Here is an 18,568-nt window from a genome sequence, read left to right on the forward strand (position 1 = left end):
TTAAAACAAATACAGCATTTTGTGAAGTTTGATATGCAGTGTACAGACTGCATTAAGCTGTATATTACCCTGGCATGTACAGCTGTGCATTGAAATGATTAAAATTCTATTTTACTGTAGTGTTTCAACTGAATAAAAAATTTTAAGTTGGTAACTATATTGCATTTTGATATGTGACACAAACGTTTGCCACAGATTAAAACTAAGAGAGACAGCAATTTAGCTGAAGTGTCTTCAAAGTCAACAGCCCCGTGCCCTGTGTCCAACTTAAAGGTTCATTGATAAGAGGGGCATTTTTCTGAAGGTAGTTATTCTGTGCAGAAAGAGTCCTGTTGATTGCCCTATTGTGAATTCCCATTTGCACAGTTGTATGCAAAGAAGATTATGGAGAAGTGTATGTAGAGGCATATTAGAACTAACAATGTTCAGTGAAAGTATTTCTTCTGTGGAGATGCAGCTTTTCTGTCTTTTGGATTCAGAACTAGTAATGTACATTATGTATATAGGGAAGAGGGATATCTGTCAAATATAAGTTACAGGTCTGTATGCACTGCTGCTGTTATTCTACGAATAAATTCTTTCAAATTTTAGTCTGGCATTTATTTTCTGTGCAAGTATACCTGTTCTTAGTTTTAAGTTCCTGTAATGAATTCAGTGGTATTAAGTATCAAAGAATGTCAGTTATGTACCACACTTTTGTAAAGAATTAATAAAACTCTTAAATGAAGTGGTTGTTTAATGAAGCAGTTTGATCTGCTCCACAAGCCATCATATGGTGTATAGCAGAGGGTACCATGTACTGTTGCTGTTCATTTCTGGTTCTATTCCACTTGCAAATGGAGGTAGGAAAAAAAAAAGAAAAAGAAAAGAAAAGAAAACCATCTATATGTTTGTGGCACTAGAATTGTTTTGCAGTAGCAGCAAATACCCATTCTCTAAATTTTCTCAAGTGTTTCGTGAAAAGAAAGTTTTCCCTCCAGGGGTTCACATTTGAGTTCGTGAAGCATCAACATGAGCTGATCGAACATATTGGTAACAAACCTAGCAGCATGCTTCTGAATTGCTTCGATTTCTTCCTTAAATCCAATCTAGTGAGTACCCCAAACACTTCATCGGTATTCACTAATCAGTCACACTAGTGTTCTATACCTGGTCTCCTCCTCTGTACATGAGCGGCACTTCCTTAAAACTCTCTCAATAAACAGAAGTCAACTGTTTGCCTTCTCTACTACCATCCTCCCACAGCAAGTGGCTGAAAGTGAAAACAGTAACCGTCTGTAGACCTATGACAGCACTGAGGTATCGCCATAAAGAGATTTACAAAATCATATTATCGTACTGCAGCTGTCAGAAATCGACTCGACGCCAACACGACTACAGCCCGTTCCATATTGTATCACTTCCCAGCATTACACCTAGGTATTTAACTGATGCTACTTTCTTAAGCAGCAACCCCTTACTGCTCTGTTTGGACAGTACAGAGTTTATTCCTACTCATTTGCTTTAACTTACATCTTTCTACATTTAGAACAAGCTGCCATTCATCACTTCAAATAGACATTCTGTCAAAGGCATTCTGTATCTTTCTACAGCCACTCAACCACAATACTCCCCCATATACTACATTGTCATCAGCAAACATTCACAGATTGCTGGTCACCCTATCCATGAGATCATTTATGTATTTAGAGAGCAAAAAGCAGTCCTACCACTCTTCCCTGGGGCACTCCTGACAATACACTGGCCATTAAGGACAACCTACTGAGTTTTATTGCTTCAGAAGTCTTCCAGCCACTCGCATATCTGAGAACCTGGTCAATATATTTGGACCTTCTTTAAGTCTATGGAAGGATACTGTGTCAAACACTTTCCAGAAATCTAGGTTTATGGAATCTACATATTGCCCTTCATTCCATGGTTCACAGGATAACGTGCGAGATAAAGGCAAGGTGAATTTTGTATGAACAATACTTTTAAATCCGTGCTGATTTGAGGACAAGAAGAAGAATTTGTTACATTGAAATTCTACAGCTAAACGATGTTATAATATTGGTCAGTAATTTTGTGAGTGTGTTCTTCTGTCCTTCTTATATGCAGGAGTCACCTGCGCTTTTTTCCAGTCACTTGATACTTTGCACTGGGCTAGATATTCACGATAAATGCAAGCTAAGTAAGGTGCGAGTGCTCCAAAGAAAGTACTCTCTGTAGAACCAAATTGGGATGCCATGCGAGCGGTGACTTATTTGTTTCCACCTCTTTCAGTTGCTTCTCAATGCTACAGATGCCTGTTTCTATGCCGTCCATACGGGGGTCTGGGCATTGGCCAAATTATGGTATATCTGTATGATTCCTTATGTGAATGATATTTTAAACATGAAATTTAAAACTTCAACTTTCCTTTTTCAGTCTTCTATTACCACACCAGACTGGTCAATGAGTGACTGAATACAAACATTTGTTTTATGTAGGATCAGAGTTTTCTTGAGTTCTCTGCAAAATGGTCACTAAGATATGGCAGCGAAAGTTTTTGTATGATCCACATTCTAATCTTTTTATACATGTTGTCATCTTTAATCTGAAGACTGGTTTAATGCAGTTCTCCGCTCTATTCTATCATGCGCAAGTCTCTTCTATTAAATTTTTCCTTTTGACATTTCCACATTGGTTTTTGATCTCTGCTTCCTCAGCATTTTCCAAATTCTTTTTTATTAAACCATGCTGGGTCTTTTCCTTTCTTAATCTGCTTATTCAGCACATATTTCTCCACAGCATGATTAATAATCAGTATAAACTTTGACATGAAGATCACAGAAACAGTGAGGGACTGCAGAGAACAGGCTATGTGTATCACACAGTGATAAGAATGAGCTTCATAGTGCAGTAGGTTACAACAAATCATGTAGGTCCACAATGATTTGATAACTATTAGGAGTTTTGCTATGAATTAATTTATTCAAATTATTCACCATTTGTAAAATTGACAGAGCTTGCTGAATTTAGGATGTTTCATGTGCTACGGAGTTCGCACCAACTGCGATACCATTTTGTTCAGTGGTGCAATCTTGGGGTGTATGATAACAAATAAGCTGAATTGTCAAATAGCGTTCGTGCCAACCACCAGGGACACTGTGTTTCATAACACGCTTTTACATTATGTTGTGTTGTTTATTTTTTGTCATCCGAATTTTTATATGATTTTGTGAATTTTTATAAGATTTTGTATGTTCCATCCTTGATTCAGTCAGTCAGGGATGCAGCGTGAACGACTGTTTTTCTGTCTTTGCCCGTTCTGAGTTACATGTACATTCAGAATATTTCACCTGTGAGTTAAATGTTTTGTTTCCTACTGAATTTAAAGAGTAACCACTTGTCCAATCTATTTGGCAGACACTGTTACCACAATAAAGACTTTTGTTCCATTGAAGCCTCCAAACTCAGTTTTATTCACGCCAAGAAAAGGTCAGTTATCCCATATGATGCTAATCTTGACAAGGATAAATTCTATATTTTTTGTAAGTTGATATATTTTGTCCATTTGCTCAAGTACTGGTCCAAGAAAATAGAGTTTCTGCGAACGCAAACGAAAGTCACAATGCAGGAAGAATTCTCTTCCTGTTGTATCCTGAGAAGTTGTGGACTGCATTGCACTTTTGCCTTTTATTGTATGAAAAATTTTCAAACCATGCACATTTCTGGTCAATATTACAAAATATATGTATTTGTTTCCACCCTTAAGTTCACTCCCATTCGATGTATGCAATTCCTAGAAAAGTCACACACTCATTACTTACCAAGATTTATTTATTCGCCTACAAAATGTGATGCATACACTACTTATATTAGTTGTAAATATAAGATCTTGCAGATGCCATTGTCAGACAAGTAGCAATAGTCAGTGTCGTTTCACATTTGTTCGTAAATTGCAGACGAAGAGGATACAAGGAATCTAGAAGAATTAGAAACATTGGTGTGGACACCAAATCACCATCTGAATGATAGGCAAATTGACCAATTTCTTGTAATATCGAGGTCAGTTGGAACCTTTGCACGGGCACTCGACTGTTCAAGTTCTGTGAAGCAGCCTAGTCTTCACATGAGTGCAGCCGCAGCGTCAAGAGATATCACATTGGTAAGAATCTGCATGGGCTGAAACTTATTTTAAGCTGAGTTGTATGTTTAATACATTATGGTTGAATTGGTATACATTTCTTCATTTCAGTTCCATGCAATGGATACACTACATAAACATTCATACAATTTAGCAGAAGCTATTAGTTCACTGATTCCATCTACCGGTCCTGTACTATGTCGTGATGAAATGGAAGAATGGTCTGCATCTGAGGCAAATCTCTTTGAAGAGGCTCTTGAAAAATATGGAAAAGACTTCAACGATATTCGGCAAGATTTTGTGAGTTACTTGAATATGAATTCCTGTTACTCAGCAACTCGCAAACTAATTTCTATGTATGTGTTGTTTGGCTTATTGTGAACGCTTGTGTTCCAGCTTCCGTGGAAGACTTTGAAAAACATAATAGAGTATTATTATATGTGGAAAACCACAGATCGTTACGTGCAGCAGAAGCGGGTGAAAGCTGTCGAAGCAGAATCTAAACTGAAACAGGTTTACATTCCAAACTAGTGAGTATTAGTCCCACACAATACTTCAAAATTGTCAAGGACACCTTTACTACTCTTTATTTTGTACCTTCTCCAGAATTTTAATGTATTCTTTTATTGTGTTTGCAGCAACAAACCCAATCCAGCTGTAATTAACAACAATAAGAATGTTGTTAATGGTAGCAGTAATGGTGAAGCTGCTGTTGGTGGGAAAGCCTGTGAATCCTGCAGTGGTAATGTCAATTATATGTGTTTGTTTTGGATTTAAATATAAAATTTTTACATATGTTACTGTAAAACAAACTGAAATACTGTTTCTGTAGAAATACTCATTTTTAGTATAACTTACTTTTATAACCATATTTATGTGAAGTATGAAGAAGAAACGAGGAATTTGTATCTGTCGTTGTCAGTGTTGCATGACATTTTACTTTACTGGCAGGGAGAGGGTGGTTTCTTTCTAATAGGAAGTGTACCCTTTTATTTAGGTACTGTCTCAAGTCAGTGGTATGCCTGGGGACCATCGCACATGCAGTGTAAACTGTGTCACAACTGTTGGCTGTATTGGAAGAAGTATGGTGGGCTCAAAGTACCATCAAGAATTGGTAAGATATCCCTAATTTTTGATATAGTGAATTTTGAATCACATTGTAAAGAAAATAAATTTAAATTTTCATTTTTAAATACAATAAAACCAAAAGAATAAACTGTGAGGGTAAGATACTGATGCACAAAAACATGCATGCAACTGAAGAAGTGTTGCTTGGAAATCATTCTAGATTTATACACAGTACTCTAAAGTAACATTGCAGTTTCATCAAGCTGTTGGTTGGCTCAACAACCAAATTATTTTCTGGCAGGTATATGTAGAAAAACATTAACGGTACAAGTAGTTTAATATTGGCCTTAGTAAATTATTATAATATTTTGTAGTTGCTTTCAATTTATTACTAGATCACTAGGTACATAATTGGTAAGAGTTCTTTAAAAACAAAACTTGTGTTGATAAATTATTGTCTAATGAACAGTCAGAATTGGTAGGAAATTAAGTAAAGCTCTACAAACAAATATTTGTGTAAAATAAATCTTCAGAATTTGAATACCTAAAGGTTTCAGGAATGCATGTCTGTGTGATGATGAAATTGAGAAATCTCCCATTACTAATTCCTATTACTACAGTTAATGGCAAGCGAGGAGGAAAGGATGAAATAAAGCTTCATTAAAGGGAAGCTATTCCACAACCCTCCACCCATACATTTAAATGAGTTTAGATAAAGGATGAAAAGAGTTTACGCGACAACTCTAGGTTTCGTGAACTGCGCTTCCAGGCCACTGAACAGGAGCAGCATGTAGTTGCGCAAGTTGTTGGTGAAGCAAAGCAGTTCCAGCTTGTTTGAACTTCGATGACATGGAATTTTAGTTGCACATGTTTTTGAGGCTAGATTTTGTATCAGCAGCATAGGAACAATATGAAGTTGGGAACAGAAGAAATTGTTCCATTCTTGAGTATCTTAGTCTGCTCATAAGGAGATGAATAATTTCTGTGGGAAGTGGAGGAAGCAAGGTCTGCTCACTGGCTCCCAGCATACAGGCTTAGTGTGGGGCAGGTGGTTGGGGTGGGGAGACTCTAGCCATACTTATGTCACAAACTGCTGGCATCAGATGTCTGTTCATGTATTTATTTATGCTTCAAGTGGCGTTGACAAGTGTCTTCTATTGGCCATCTTCCCAACTGCCAGCCGCTGCATATGACACCTCTGTGAAAGTAAAAGTTGACACAGGAGCCTAACAGAAGCACACAGGATTCATAAAATCGAGATTGATAGTTTAGTCTTGAATGGTGATGCTTGTTGCTACAAATTTCCTATCTGTTCTCATGGCACAAAAAAGAATGATTAAAATTTTCAACATTTATTGCCATATGTAATTCTGAATTGTAAGCAAACTTAAAAGCTTTTACAATCAGTCTTGTTATATTCCTCATCTGTGCATAGTTCATTATTATTATTACTTTTATGTGATTCCACAGTTTCAATAATGATTTTGTTTATTATGGGTTCAACAGCATCTTTGTGACTCTAGTAGTCTTCTTCCAGTTGTTGGACCTTCCTTCACCACCCTTCCCAGTCAGCAGCCGTTAAACAGAGTGTCATTGGACGTGCCCCATGAAATGTTGAGCTTTCTAAACTACCATTTCATTGTTGCCCATGCCAGTTCCACCGCATTTCAACATAGGATAGCTAGTAGTCAACTGTGTGGCCTTTCTCTTCATATCACGTTTGTCCACTTGTCCATATGGAGTGTTGTTCATCACAATGTCTGTCTTTGCAGGAAGATTTGGGAGAATCATATTCACATTGCATCAGCCATTAATTGAATTAAAATAATGATGACAGTAATTTCTATAAAGATATTTAAAAAGTGACACGCGGCAGTATACCAGCCAAAAAAGTGAACTACTATGCAAAAGATGGGGTTCAGAAATTGGTGTTGTTATTGCAGCTTTAGTCATTTAGTGGATCACAGGAAATGCAATGTTTCTTATTACTTGCAAATAACAGGTAAATAATTGCAGTGTGTGAAATAATGCCTGGGACCATAATCTGCTCAACTGCATAGGTGGTTTCAAAAATTCCATCCCACCTCTGGGTTCTTCTCCTTGTAAGGCAAACAGTACCAGTAGTTCCTACGGCAAATAATAGTGCTTTTACTCACAAACAAAATGACAATTTTAAAGTAATTGAGACAATGGGGAAGACAATTTCCAATCACTGTTAAACTGAAAATTCTGAATTACCAGGAGTCCCTGGTGATTTCACAGGATTATCTTTGCAAAAATTCTGAATTCTTCTCAAAGTGTTCCTGTATTCTTTAATGTTTGCCTCGCCAGCTTATCAAGAGATGTATTAATTTGAGACACAACGTAATATGGCACAACAGTCACTTTGGCTACGGATGCAAGTTTCTGTAGTAGGTCACTTACTTTGGCAGTGGCCAGACACAATACATGAGCAGACCGGAGTTAGCAGACTTTTGTCGATCCAGAATTGGGGAGTATTCCATGTGGAAAACTGCTAACTCAACCATTACTCATGCAGTTGTCAAAACTTTCATTTCAGACATGAGTAAGATACAACACGACTTTTAACTGAAGTGTACTGTGGTGTCACTGTGCCTACAGGTCAGTTTCAGAAAAGTATTTTCATGAAGTGAGTTTTGGAACCTAGTGTCTTCTTGTAAATTAGCCTTTATTTACCCATAATCTTCATTTATAGCTTGTTGTGGGTGCTTGTCCCTACAAATGATTTGTTAATTTGTGATCCACAGCAACTTCTTACTATTTCCTTCTGTTCTATTTAATTATTAAGATGAATAATTTTTGAAAGAGCTTATAACTAAATTCCACAGTATAAGTTTTTGTTTCTTGTTGCACTCTTTTTGAAGTTCCATTCAGAGTGCTGCTTTAGTGTAACATTGAACATTGGCGTAGAATGTTGATTCCTATGAAACATCTCTGGAAATTAGACCTATGACACATTCTTGTTCTACTTTAAGCATGCACTGAAGTATTAATATTCCATTCTAACCTTATATCATCACTAGAAAAGTTTTTAGTGCATTATTTCATTTTTTGATATTGTGTCTCCTTTTTGTGTCTGCAGGAGAAAATGACCCTGACAGTAAAAAGAAGTCTGGAAACATGTCTGATGAAGGTAATCATTTATAATATTCATTAGTAGTACTGCTTATAATTGAAAAGATAGCAATATTATTTTTTGTTCAGGAAACATGAAGCTGGTCGCATCCACATCAACACATCGGGGACAGGCCAGTTTCTACAATTTTTTTGGGTTATTAGTCCTTTTTTTTGTGCTGAATTTTTGTCTCTAAATTGCAGTCAGATCTGTCTGTCTCTATTTTTGTGTTCTTCAGCAGTTCTTACTCACGACATTCAGATTGTAGTTTTCATATTGGCTGAGATATGATTTTGCAGCAGCTAAGTAGTTCTATCACTGAAGTTTGTCCACTAAATTCTGAAATGTGAATCAGACATAAATTATATTTGACAGTAAATATCAGTGTATCTCACTGTTAATAGATTTGATATTACTGGGCTTGTTCATCTCGCTCTTATTATTTATAAAGCTGTTATCGTGGGAAGCTGTTGCAACACTGTTACCTGAAAGATATTGTGGGAGCAGAAGAAAATAGCTTATAAATGTCAGATGCTCGTACAACTTGTGTGATAATAATAAATTATTAACTGTAAGTTTTTGTGAATATTTAATCTCATATCTGGAGAAAGAGAGATAAACTAAATTGTGAAAAGGCGATATTCTATGCAGGCTAACTATTTTGTAATCACAAAATCTGTCATTTTGTTACAGAGAGGGCACCATCAAACTTGACTTCTCATCGACCACACAGGTGTAGTTTAGTGAATTGTGGAAAAGTAAGTCCTTTATATTTTCAGTTTTTTCACTCATAATTTTTTGGTGTGATATTGGGTAAAAACAAGATTAAAAAATCTCTAAAAATATGCTAAATATGGGGAAAAGAGAGTAACTGTATAAATATTCTAGAAATCCTGGCATGTATTTAAGAAAATCACTTCTTTGTATGGGGAAGATCTTTCATTAAAAATCTCTATATTCTATTGAATGCCTGTGTCGACATGTGATCCAAACAGAATACTGTTAATTAAAAAAAGCTTTCCCTTTTTTCTCAGTTTACCAAAATATGTGCTTTTGTGATTTCAGGAGTTCAAACTGAAGGCACACTTGGCAAGGCACTATGCCACAGCTCACGGTTTGGCAATACGTTCTGGTTCACCGAGGCCCATCATGAAAACCCGCACAGCATTTTACCTGTGCACGACTCCATTGACGAGACTCTCTCGTCGCCTTTGCAGGCACATTATACAACCTCGCCATGCAGCCAGAGCGCCTTTTTGGCCTATCAATGTTGCTCACGTCAAGCAGGAATGTAAGCAGTACTATTTTAAGAGTATGTTCTTTACATAACTTGGGTATTTGCGAGTTCCTTTTTGACCAGTTATATAAAAACCTGAAATAATATGGTGTTAACTAGACGTGATATTGTCATCTTTGGCATGCTAGTGTAAAAGGGAGGACAAAGTCAGCTGCATAACAAAATCCATGCAATTCGCACATTAGTTTACTTACATATATAAGCAGACTTCCAGCATTTCCTTTGTCTTGGAATAAAATCGTGTGCATTACCTGAATTCATTTCAAAAACTTAAGTACAAAAGCTTGACTTAAGATTTAAACTTACTTTTTTTGTGCTAATTTTATCAAACCTTGTGCTGATGTTGAGGTATAATGTGTAGTGTTAAACTGTCGGTTGTAAACTACCCTGTGCTTTTCAGGAACATATTACTGTGTTTGTCATATACAGCTACTGTGAATGAGTAACACATTGTTTCACATTAGTTCTCTCTTTTAATAGGAGTGTGTATTGTCTACATTTATTGTAAAATAACACAGATGTCAAACTTTCTTAGTAACAGTAACTTAAAAAATGCTTCAGAGAACTAGCAAAACTTTACAAAGTTTTCTGTTGCCATAATAGAGACCACATTTTTGGTTATAAATTACTTAAATTCCAAAAGACTGCAGATAATATTTGTAACATATCAAACTCATAAAGTAAAAGAACATCAGCAAGGCCAGTATAAAGTTATTTGTTTGCTGCTTAGTAAAATACTGCAGCAGGCATAAATTTTTTAGTTTTCTGTAAAACATTACACCAGGTGTTATGCAGCTTCACTGCTGTTTTCAGTCAGCTGGAAATCACCTTAACATCTGTCAAACAATTGGAAGCTGCTGTGAATGGATGTGTTGGAAGAGCTACCAAGAGTTGTGTACCAGAGGTACTAAGGATACCTTAAGTTCTATCCTCTCCTGCAGACAGTGTCTCTCCGGCAGGAAATAAAAGTCCCATCATTACCCATCCACTTGATGTGAGTGGTGCATCAGTGTTGGGTCTCCTCATCATATACAGGGGAGACAGGGCCTAGGAGGGGACTCAGGGTGTTATATCAATGCCTCTCGGAAACAAGTGGAAACAAGTTGAGTGTGCCGCCTTCACCGAAACTGAAACTGAGCCAGTGGGAATCACTCAATGTGTTCCAGGGAATCCAGCTTTGTTCTGTGTCAAGAGGAGCCAAACACAAATGAGTAGGGGGTCTATTAATCATTGGCAGTTCGAAAATATGGGAAATAACTTGACTACTTAAGTAAGTGGCAGCAGGGAATGGGAAAGAACATTACGTACACTCAGTATGTTGAAGAGGCTACTGTGCCAGCTATTGAGGGAACAGAATGCAACCAACTACAGATTGTGGTGTATGTTGGAACAGATGATGCCTGCCATCTGTGTTCCTAGGTCATACTTGAGTAATTATGGCAACTAGCAGAGAGAGTTGAGAATACTAGCTTTTTCACAGTGTTTCAGTGAAGCTCGCAATCTGCAACATTTTCCCCAGAACAGATCACGGCCCCCTGGTTCTGCAGCAAGAGAAAGTCTTCAACAGAGACTCTGAGGGTTCTGGGATGAGCTAGAAGACTCAGTGTGAGGTACAAGGAAATGCCTTGTGCAGATGAGAGTATTAAAATCCTAGTGATTAAATGCCAAAGCGTTCACAACAAAATACGAGTTTGAAGTGTTCCTAAAAAGCACTGAATCTCATATAACATTTTGCACAGGAAGCTGGTTACTACCTAAAGTTAACAGTAGTGGGACCTTTGTGGAAAATTTAAGTGTATACCAGAAGGATAGGGAAATGGAAAATGGAAGGGGTGTATTTACCGCAGTAGACAAGAAATTCAGTTCCACCAACATAGAAACGAAGCAGCCTGTTAGGTTGTAAGGGCAAGAGCCAGTGCCAAGGGCAGGCAAAAAATCAGGATAATATCTGTCTTTCGATCTTCAGATTCTCCTCCTGATGTAACCGAAAAAACTTTAGAGGGAACTCAGTTTACTTGTACATACGTTCCCTAATTATGCTATACTCATTGGATGAGACTTTAATCATCCAGCAATCAACTGGGATAATTATAGTTCCATTACTGATGAGTGTGAGAAGATATAATGTGAGACATTACTAAATATCTTCTCCAAAAACTACCCAGAACAGATGTTCAGTACCCCACCCGGGGTATATTAGACCTAATGGCAACAAACTTGACTGACCTCTTTGAGGAAGTCCATATTGAAACTGATGTCAGTGACCATGAAGCACTTATAGCAACGATGAACGCCAAAACACAAAGGGCATCTGAAACAAGCAGAAAGATTGATATATTCAGCAAACTAGACAGAGAAACAATAGTATCATTGCTCAGTGAGGAAGTTGAAACTTTTGGCTCAGGATAGCAGTACTTAGAGCAACTATGACATCTAGTCATATGGAAAGCCTGTTAGCGGCTTGAAAGTTAGTGTCCAGAGACTCGTGGATGAGTCAGGAACTGAAACAGTAAATAGCGAAACAAAAACAGAATTGCTTAACTACATTTTCAAATGTTACATTACAAAGAAAAACCCAGTAGTATTGTCCCAATTTAATTCTCATACCACTGAGAAGATGAGTAAAATAGGTTTTGGTGTCAATGGCATGGAGAACATCTGAAACTGTTAAAATTGAATGGAGCCCCAGGGCCTGACAGAATCCCTGTCAGATTTTATACTCAATTCGTAAGTGACTTATCCCCTTTGTTAACTGCAATTTATCGTAGACCCTCGAACAAGAAACTGTGCCCAGTAACTGGAAGGAAGTAAGCACAGCTTGCACATGCGTATGAGAAGGGTAGTAGAAGTGATCCACAAAACTACTGTTTAATATCCCTGACATCAATTTCTTGCAGAATCTTAGACCATATTCTGACCTCAAACATAATGAGATACAAGGCTTGTTAGAAAAGTATTTGACCTTACGTCTTTTTTTGCACAAACCTGATGAATTTGAACCTAGCACGCTTGCTGACTCAGGCTTGAACTTTTGTTTGCTTGCGTGAATTTTTCCCACTCCTCAGTAACATCAGTTGCTGGCAAGCAACAGTTGAGTGAGGTAGTGTGTAGTGCTTGCATCAGTTTTTCATTGAAATGGAAATGATGGAACGACTGAAGCATTGCTATTGCATTAAGTTTTACAAGAAACTGGGTGACAGCTAAGTGGAAACCATTTGGAAAACTCAAATGGCTTTCAGTGACAATTCTGTGGACATCACACAGATTAAGGAGTGGTACAATTGGTTTAAAGACAGCTGCACTCCAGTGGAGAGCGAGTCACACATGATTGGGTATCAGAATGACCATGTCATTCCCAAAGTGAACGCTGTGTGGTGAGGTGAAACCATTGTGTGATTATCAGAGAAATTGTGGAAGAGATGGACATCACCAGTCTCTGACACATCCATTGTAACTGAACTTTTGGCCATGAAGAGAGTGTTGGCGAAATTTGTGCTGAAGTTACTGTTTGTGGAGCTAAAGCAACTTCATGTTGAAGTCTCACAGGACATGCTGGACTCCACAGTGACTCCAACTTCGTGAACACCATAATCATGACATGGAAACCAAATCAGTCATCGCAGTGGAACCATTCCTCATCACCAAGGCCAAAGAGGGCCCGCCAAGTGTACAGCAATGTCAAAGTGATGCTGACTCTTTCCTTTAACTCCCGCAGTATGCTACACCACAAGTACACACCACAGGGTCAATCAATCATCAAAGACTACTACATGGATGTACTCCACCACCTATGCGACACTGTGCAGCACGAGAGACTGGACTTGCGGTCAACAGGAAATTGGTGCCTCCATCACGACAGTGTTTGAGCATGTTATCGCTTTTGATTCAGACTCTTTTGGCAAAATACCAGATTCCTGTTCTTCATCAGGCTCCTTACTCTTCTAATATGGCCCCTTGTGACTTCTGGTTATTCCCCAAACTCTCAGGGTCATTGAAAGGAACGTAATTTCAGGAAAGAGATTTCGTTGAGGGTGATTAAGCATCCAATGTAGCAGGTAAGCCAGTTTTTCATTTTTTCTGGCCAAAGGTTGGATACTTTTTTGACGGACCTTGTAGCTCGTACAGAATGACCTCCTTCAAGCCGGTCAGTTTTTATTTCGAAAACATAGATCATATGGGACACAACTCACACTTTTCTCACATGAAATACTGAAAGCCATTTACCAGGGCAGGTAGATCTTCATCTACACCGACATGGGTACTCCATGAATCACACTTAAGTGCCTGGTAGAGGGTTCATCGAACCACCTTCATAATAATTCTGTATTATTCAACTCTTGAACAGCACATGGGAAAAAACAAACACCTGTATCTTTCCATGCAAGCTGTGATTTCTCTTATTTTATGACAACGATCATTTCTCCGTATGTAGTGTGGCATCGACAAAATATTTTCGCGTTTGGAAGAGAAAGTTGGTGATTGAAATGTCATGAGACGATCCCGTTGCGATGAGAAACGCCTTTTTTGTAGTGATGTCTTCGCCAAATTCTGTATTGTGTCTGTGACACACTCTCCCCTATTTCTCGATAAGCTAAAACATGCTCCCTTCTTTGAACACTCCTGATGTACTCCGTTAATCCACACTGGCAAGGATCCCACACCATGCAGCTGTACTCCAAAAGAGGATGGACGCTCTTAAGTGTTTTGCCAATAAAATGAAGTCTTTGGTTTGCCTTCCCAACAACATTTCCTGTGTGTTCTTTAAGTTGTTTATAGGCATTTAGTTGGGTTTACAGCCTTTAGATTTGATTGATTTATTGTGTAACTGAAGATAAACGGATTCCTTTTAGCACTCCTGTGGATGTCTCCACACATTTCATTATGTAGGGTCAGTTGCCAATTTTTTCACCATACAGATATCGAAATCATTTTGCAATTTGTTCTGATTTTCTGGTGACTTTATTAGATGATAAATGACAGCATCATCTGCAAACAACGTAAGGCAGCTGCTCAGATTGTCTCCTAAATTGTATATATAGATAAGGAACGCTACCTTGGGCAAAACCAGAAATCACTTCTGTTGTTCATAATGACTTTCTGTCAGTTACTATGAGCTGTGAACACTCTAACAGGAAATGAGGAATACATCACCTCGTGTGAGTAAAGAGCTGGTTGTGTTTTACAAGAACGATGTTTTTTAAATCCATGTTGATTGTGTGTCAATAGACCATTCTCTTTGAGGTAATTCATAATGTACAAACACAATATATATATTCCAAAACTCTGTTGCATGCTGTCGTTAATGATATGGGCTTGTAATTTAGTGGATTATCCCTATTGCCTTTGTTGAATATTGGTGTGACCCGTGCAACTTTCCAGTCTTTGGGTATTAATCTTTTGTCGAGCAAGTGGTTGTATATGATTCTTAAGTGTGGAGCTATTCCATAAGTATACTCTATAAGGAACCTAATCGGTATACAGTGTGGACAAGAAGTCTTGCTTTTATTAAGCGACTTAAGTTGATTCACTGCTCTGAGGATATCTGCTTCTGAGTTACTCAGGTTGGCAGCTGTTCTTGATTCTAATTCTGGAATATTTACTTTGTCTTCTTTGGGCAAGGAATTTTGGAAGGCTGTGTTTAGTAAATCTGTCATTTATTGTATTTCCATTGCTGTCATCCAGAGAAGGCTTTGAATGTGTCTCACCACTAGCATACTTTGGATGTGACCAGAATCTCTGTGGATTTTCTGCCAGGTTTTGAGACAAAATGTCGTTTTAGAAATTGTTATAAGCATCTCGCATTGAAGTCAATGCTAAATTTGAGTTTCTGTCAAAGATCACTAATTTTGGGGATTTTAAGTTCGTTTCAATTTTGCATGTGGTGGTGGTGGTTTCTTTTAGTGTACCATAGGGGATCAGCTTCATCATTTGTTCATTTATATGGTATAAATCTCTCGATTGCTGTTAATACTGTTTCTTTCAACTCAAGCAACATCTGGTCTACACTTAAATTGTTAAGTTGGAAGGAATGGAGATTGTCTCTCAGAAAGACGTCAAGCAAATATTTTTTCTGCTTTTTTGAACAAGTGTGTTTTTCATTTATTTTTGGTGGATTTGGGAGTTGTGGTATTCAGTCTTGCTATGACAGCCCTGTATTCACTTATCCCTGTATCTGTTTTGATGCTTCTTATTAGCTTAGGATTATTTGTTGCTAGTAGGTCATGTGCCTTCTCGCAACTATTACTCTTCGAGTGGGCGCATGAACTAAGTGCTCGAAATAATCTTCAAGAAATGCGTTTAGCACAATTTTGGATGATGGTTTGTGCGTACCTCAGGATCTAAATATATATTTTCATCATTGTATGTAAGGTAAATTGAAATCGCCACCAACTGTGACTGTTTGAAATAACACTTAAGTTTTCTTTGAACCTTTCAGCAATTGTATCATCGGAGTTACGAGATTAGTAGGATAAAATTATTATTTTATTCCTGTTGTCAAGAATGACCTCTACTCATTCTAACTCACAGAAACTGCGAACTTCAATTTCACTGGTAAATAAAGCCACTTCTAACAGCAACAACCGGGCCACCACCAGCTGCATTTAGCTTATCCATTGTTAGGTCCCGAACAAAAATTTTGGCTGAACTTATCTCCAAATTTAGTAAGCTTTCAGTGCCTATAACAATTTGAGCAGCAGTGCTTTCTTTTAGGCCGCGGAGCTCTGTTACTTTCCCAGCACAACTATGACAATTTGCAACTGTTATACTGAGAATTCCTAGATATGTGTTCTTCCTGTGTTTGACCTGCATCCTTTGAAACTGAAGCACTTCTTGTGTTTCTCCTAGACCATCTAACCTAAAAAATTGCCCAGCCCACACCACACAGCCCTCTCTACCTGTTTAGTAACCTCTTGCATGTAATAAACTCCTTTAGCGGAACACAAAGGCCCATCATCCTATGGCACAAGTTAAGGAATCTGCAGTCCACATGGTCACACAACCTTCTGAGCCTCTGATTCAGCTGCTCTTCGGCTCTGTACCAGAGGTCCGCAATCGGTCCTGTCAACTATGCTGCAAAAGGTGAGCTCTGTTTTCATCTCACAAGCAAGACTGGCAGCCTTTACCGCTTTTGATAGCCGCTAGAAACCAGAGAGACTCTTTTACAATCCAAAGCAACACGTATCATTGATAGCAGTGTGAGCCACCACCTGTAGTTGGATGCACCCTGTGCTCTTCATGGCACCCAGAATGTCCTGTTTCACATCTGCAGTGACTTCACCCAGCATGCACTTGGAGTGCACACTGACTTTCTTCCTCTCCTTGGGAGCCATGTCCCTAAGGGTCTCCATAGTGTGCCTATCATTGGAGCTCCCAACTACCAATGATCCCACCCTCTGTGAGTGCCCAGGTCATGCATGCTGAGTGCTTTCCTCGGAGACAAGACAAGTGACTGCATCTGACTGAGGGACAGTGTCAGCCACAGACAGCACCTGGAAACCCTTTGCCAGATTAATTGGAGAGGCCTTACATTTGACCCCCTGGGAAGTCTTTTCTGGTCTGCCATTTCTCGAGGTGACTACCCACTCAAACACGAGTGAGGATCAACCTGATTGTGGGAAGTAACTGGGCTGGCCATTGGTGTAGACTGATCGGTGGGCTCATGGGTCATGCTGGAAATCCATTGGATTCTCACAGCTGGCCCACAACAATGATGTCCATCCACTGCAGCCTCAAGCTGTGTAACCGAGGCCAACACAGTTTGGAGCTGAGAGCGAGGTGTCACCAACTCGGCTAGCGTCCATACACAGCAGTAAAAGTCTCTACCGTGGAAAACTACCATACACAGACAAACAAAGGACTATCAGTACATGCTGCAGACTTCTACTGTAGACACTGAGGAAAACACAAAAACTGTGTCTAATAAATTAGAGCAACACACAGAGATTAAAAAACTAAAGAACCAAAGCACACAGGTAAGACTAAATAACTTGCTCCTGGTTAGGAACTCTTAAAATGCCTCAGTATTTCTAGATTTCCAAAAAGCATGTCACACAGTACCACACCTATCACTTATTATCAAAAGTACAGTTGTATGGGGTATCAGATGAAATATGTGAGGGGATTGAGGATTCCTGGTAGGTAAGATGTAGCATATTGTCTTGGATGAGGAGTCATTGACAGATGCAGAAGTACTTCAGGTGTACCACAGGGAAGTGTGTTGAGTCCCTTGCTGTTCATGTTATATGTTAACGATCCTGTGGACAGTATTAATAGAAACCTCAGACTTTTTATGCATGATGCAGTTGTCTACAGTAAGTACGGCCTGAATGAAACACAAGAAATATGTCTGAATGAAGCTCAACCAGTAGAAGGAAAGATTGAAAAGAAACACACAACAATGTTGTTATCAAACAGGTAAAAAAAAAAAAAAAAAAAAAAAAAAAAAAAAAAAAAAAAAAAAAAAAATGTATAGATAAAAACATGAACGAATTTACATATTTTACCCACTTTCTGCATTGTCATCAACATTCTCAACACATTTTTCTTATCATGGGTGCCAATTTCAACATTCCCTGCTCATATAAGTCTGGTTGGATGGTGTCAAGTCATCTGCGGACTGCTGATTTCACTTCCTAACTGTTGCAAACCATTGGCTGGCCACGAAATTCTTCGTGGGACCAAATGGATAAAAGTCCAATGGCACAAGATCCGGAGTGTGCAGTGGGCAGTGGGCATTGGGCATTGGGCACCGGACACCTCGCACCCAAATTAGACGTATTCTCGTGATGGGGAGCAGCAACATGGGGCGAGCATTGTCATAAAGAAGTTTGACACCATCAGCATTAATGTTGTGGAGTTTGCCATGAAGTGCATGATGCAAGGTAACCAAAGTTTTAATGTAGACTGCAGCATTCACAGTGGTCCTGTGTTTAGCAGATTCTGCCATGCATATTTCAGA

General features: G+C 38.5%; 1 protein-coding gene across 8 annotated transcripts in view; it reads left to right on the plus strand.

The window, feature by feature from the left end:
* LOC126348550 (metastasis-associated protein MTA3) overlaps positions 1-18,568 on the plus strand; it is a 202,181-nt gene that overhangs the window by 157,164 nt on the left and 26,449 nt on the right. For all 8 annotated transcript variants that reach the window (XR_007565175.1, XM_050002369.1, XM_050002363.1 and 5 more), the window contains 8 exons: positions 3,927-4,129; positions 4,220-4,408; positions 4,505-4,638; positions 4,747-4,850; positions 5,106-5,222; positions 8,280-8,330; positions 9,006-9,070; positions 9,378-9,603. Coding sequence is in view for 7 of the 8 variants with exons in the window: in XM_050002369.1 (XP_049858326.1) it covers positions 3,927-4,129; positions 4,220-4,408; positions 4,505-4,638; positions 4,747-4,850; positions 5,106-5,222; positions 8,280-8,330; positions 9,006-9,070; positions 9,378-9,603 (1,089 nt within the window). In the remaining variant the exon portion in view is untranslated. The remainder of the gene's footprint in view (positions 1-3,926; positions 4,130-4,219; positions 4,409-4,504; positions 4,639-4,746; positions 4,851-5,105; positions 5,223-8,279; positions 8,331-9,005; positions 9,071-9,377; positions 9,604-18,568) is intronic.

This window comes from Schistocerca gregaria, chromosome 1, assembly GCF_023897955.1.
Source record: "Schistocerca gregaria isolate iqSchGreg1 chromosome 1, iqSchGreg1.2, whole genome shotgun sequence".
Taxonomy (NCBI): Eukaryota; Metazoa; Arthropoda; class Insecta; order Orthoptera; family Acrididae; genus Schistocerca; species Schistocerca gregaria.